General features: G+C 33.4%; 1 protein-coding gene across 1 annotated transcript in view; it reads right to left on the bottom strand.

Moving 5' to 3' along the window:
• Positions 1-50: 50 nt before the first annotated feature.
• The window catches only part of LOC111406642 (uncharacterized WD repeat-containing protein C17D11.16-like), a 13561-nt gene continuing 11511 nt past the window's right edge, over positions 51-2100 (bottom strand). Inside the window, exons 9-12 of the mRNA XM_023036031.1 lie at positions 897-907; positions 598-708; positions 383-481; positions 51-225 (exon numbers count right to left, since the gene is read on the bottom strand). Coding sequence (XP_022891799.1) covers positions 76-225; positions 383-481; positions 598-708; positions 897-907 — 371 coding nt within the window. The 3' untranslated portion in view covers positions 51-75. The remainder of the gene's footprint in view (positions 226-382; positions 482-597; positions 709-896; positions 908-2100) is intronic.

The following is a 2100-nucleotide window of genomic DNA, read 5'->3' on the forward strand; positions in this document are numbered from 1 at the left end:
AGAATTTACAGGGGCAAAGTGAGTGCAATTTAAAAAAAAATAAAAATAAAAAAGGAGAGGAAATGAAGAGAAGATCTATACATTAGGGACAAAGCTATTATATGAGATTGTACAAACTGCTTTGTCATGGGCATGAAGAGTGAAGCATGGCTTAGGCTCAGAGCATGAATCTGAGCTAGCAGCACGAATGTCAAAACCTGCTACCATTCCATTTTCCAGACTTACCTGAGAAAACAATCAGAACATATAGATCAAGTTGTCCCTCAAGACACAGAAATTATATATTTGAGAAATTTCCACTTTGCAGACAAATTATCATAATTCGCCAATTCAACAATCAATTGGTGGAAGTAGAGAATAAAATGAAGCACCAAGTACATACCACAAATGAATGCTCAGTATGCGGATCCCATGCCAAGCTTTCGACATCTGCTGCAACTGACCATTTAAACCCACTGTGATGTGGTATCCTGCCATCTTTCTATAAATGCAAAAGAAAAATGACATGTTCAACAAAATAGAAAGAACTGAAAACAAATGTTGTAAATCAAGAAGTTCTAAGGTTACAAAAATAACAAGAACAGTATAATTTGTTACCATAACTACTGAATGATCAAAAGATCCACTTAGAAGAACTTGAGATGCAAAATGATTCCATGCAACTGCTTGGACCTGAAAACATAAGCATGATATATCATATTTTGAAACCTAGATCATATTGGAGGTACATCATGATAAAAACCTAGATCCATGCACATACATATAAACCAATCGGACTAAACTAAAACTAATATGGGCATTTCAGCCTATCAAACATATCCGTGCATGTTTTTTCACTACTAAGCAAATAAAATTTAAGTGAAACCCAATACCAATTTTTTCCACTGTTTTCATACCAGCCCTAAACCTGAATGGAGGATGATCAGCATAAAACTTAGTCACATCTTATGTGATGATTCCATTTAACATCTTGTTGGAACATCCCTTTTAGCGATAAACAGCATCAGATCCTACGGGCAGTAAAAAGTGGACAAGGTTTAACTAGGGCTCATCCAAAGGAATCAAACAGTGTGCAAACATTACCAAGCTTCAACAGACGGAGGGGAATAGAGAAGTTACTCTAGGATAGCCGAATTAGGAGAGGGACTTCAAGTTAACTCGTACAAGGGGTTTAATTAGAAACAGAGGATGTAAANTTTGCAGTTTCTGGGCTGATCCAAACCTTCCAGGCCAGGTTTAATAACCGTGTCTAGAAGTTAAACAAATCAGGGATTGGATATATTAGAAGACTTTTCGTAAGAGAAGAATAAATTAATATTATAGCTTATGCTCTGGAAAGAGGATTACATAAGGCAAATGGTTTTGCAAACACATTCATGTATTAATTTAAGCAATCTCTAGTCAAAGTAAGCTGAGTGAAATTTGAACACCTAGTAACATCCCTAGAAAACAACTTTTGATTGATCAAAGGAATTCTTGTTAGCATATTTTCTAAATTCTAGACCAAATTATTCAGGCATTTTATGGTAGTAAATTTGCTATCTTTCTATCAGTTGAAACTTTGCATTTGCACACTACCAAAATCTTCTAAAAATCTGATTATAAGGTACACCAAACACGACCTACATTGCATAGATGACAATATAGGGATACAACCATCTTCAAGAGATTCTCTATTTTTAAAGAGCATAATCTATCATTTGGAGAGCATCTATAAATTTAGAAAATTAAAATTTTGAAGTACTCCAACAAGCTTTTTATATTTTGATACTTAATTTTGCTACTCCCAAAAAATTTATTATTTATTTTAACTAGCTTTTCTTTAGATTATTTTATTATTTTCTAACATTGCAAGTTTGAAACACTTTGAATATATTTAATTATAAAAAGTAGGTTTGGCTCTCCAAATGTCAATTTAAAGAGTCTTTTGTAGCATAATTTTAAGGGTTGACTCTTTAGAATAAAAAGCATCTCATGTTTAAAGAGTTTTTTTGGAGATGCTCTAAACACAAACATTCGGAACCAACTTATTTAGAGGTTCAGATAAAAGGAATTTGTACTGGCAATGAGGACCAGCAAAAATAAATCTCCAAACGTAGC

The sequence above is a fragment of the Olea europaea genome, chromosome 12 (assembly GCF_002742605.1).
Source record: "Olea europaea var. sylvestris chromosome 12, O_europaea_v1, whole genome shotgun sequence".
Taxonomy (NCBI): Eukaryota; Viridiplantae; Streptophyta; class Magnoliopsida; order Lamiales; family Oleaceae; genus Olea; species Olea europaea.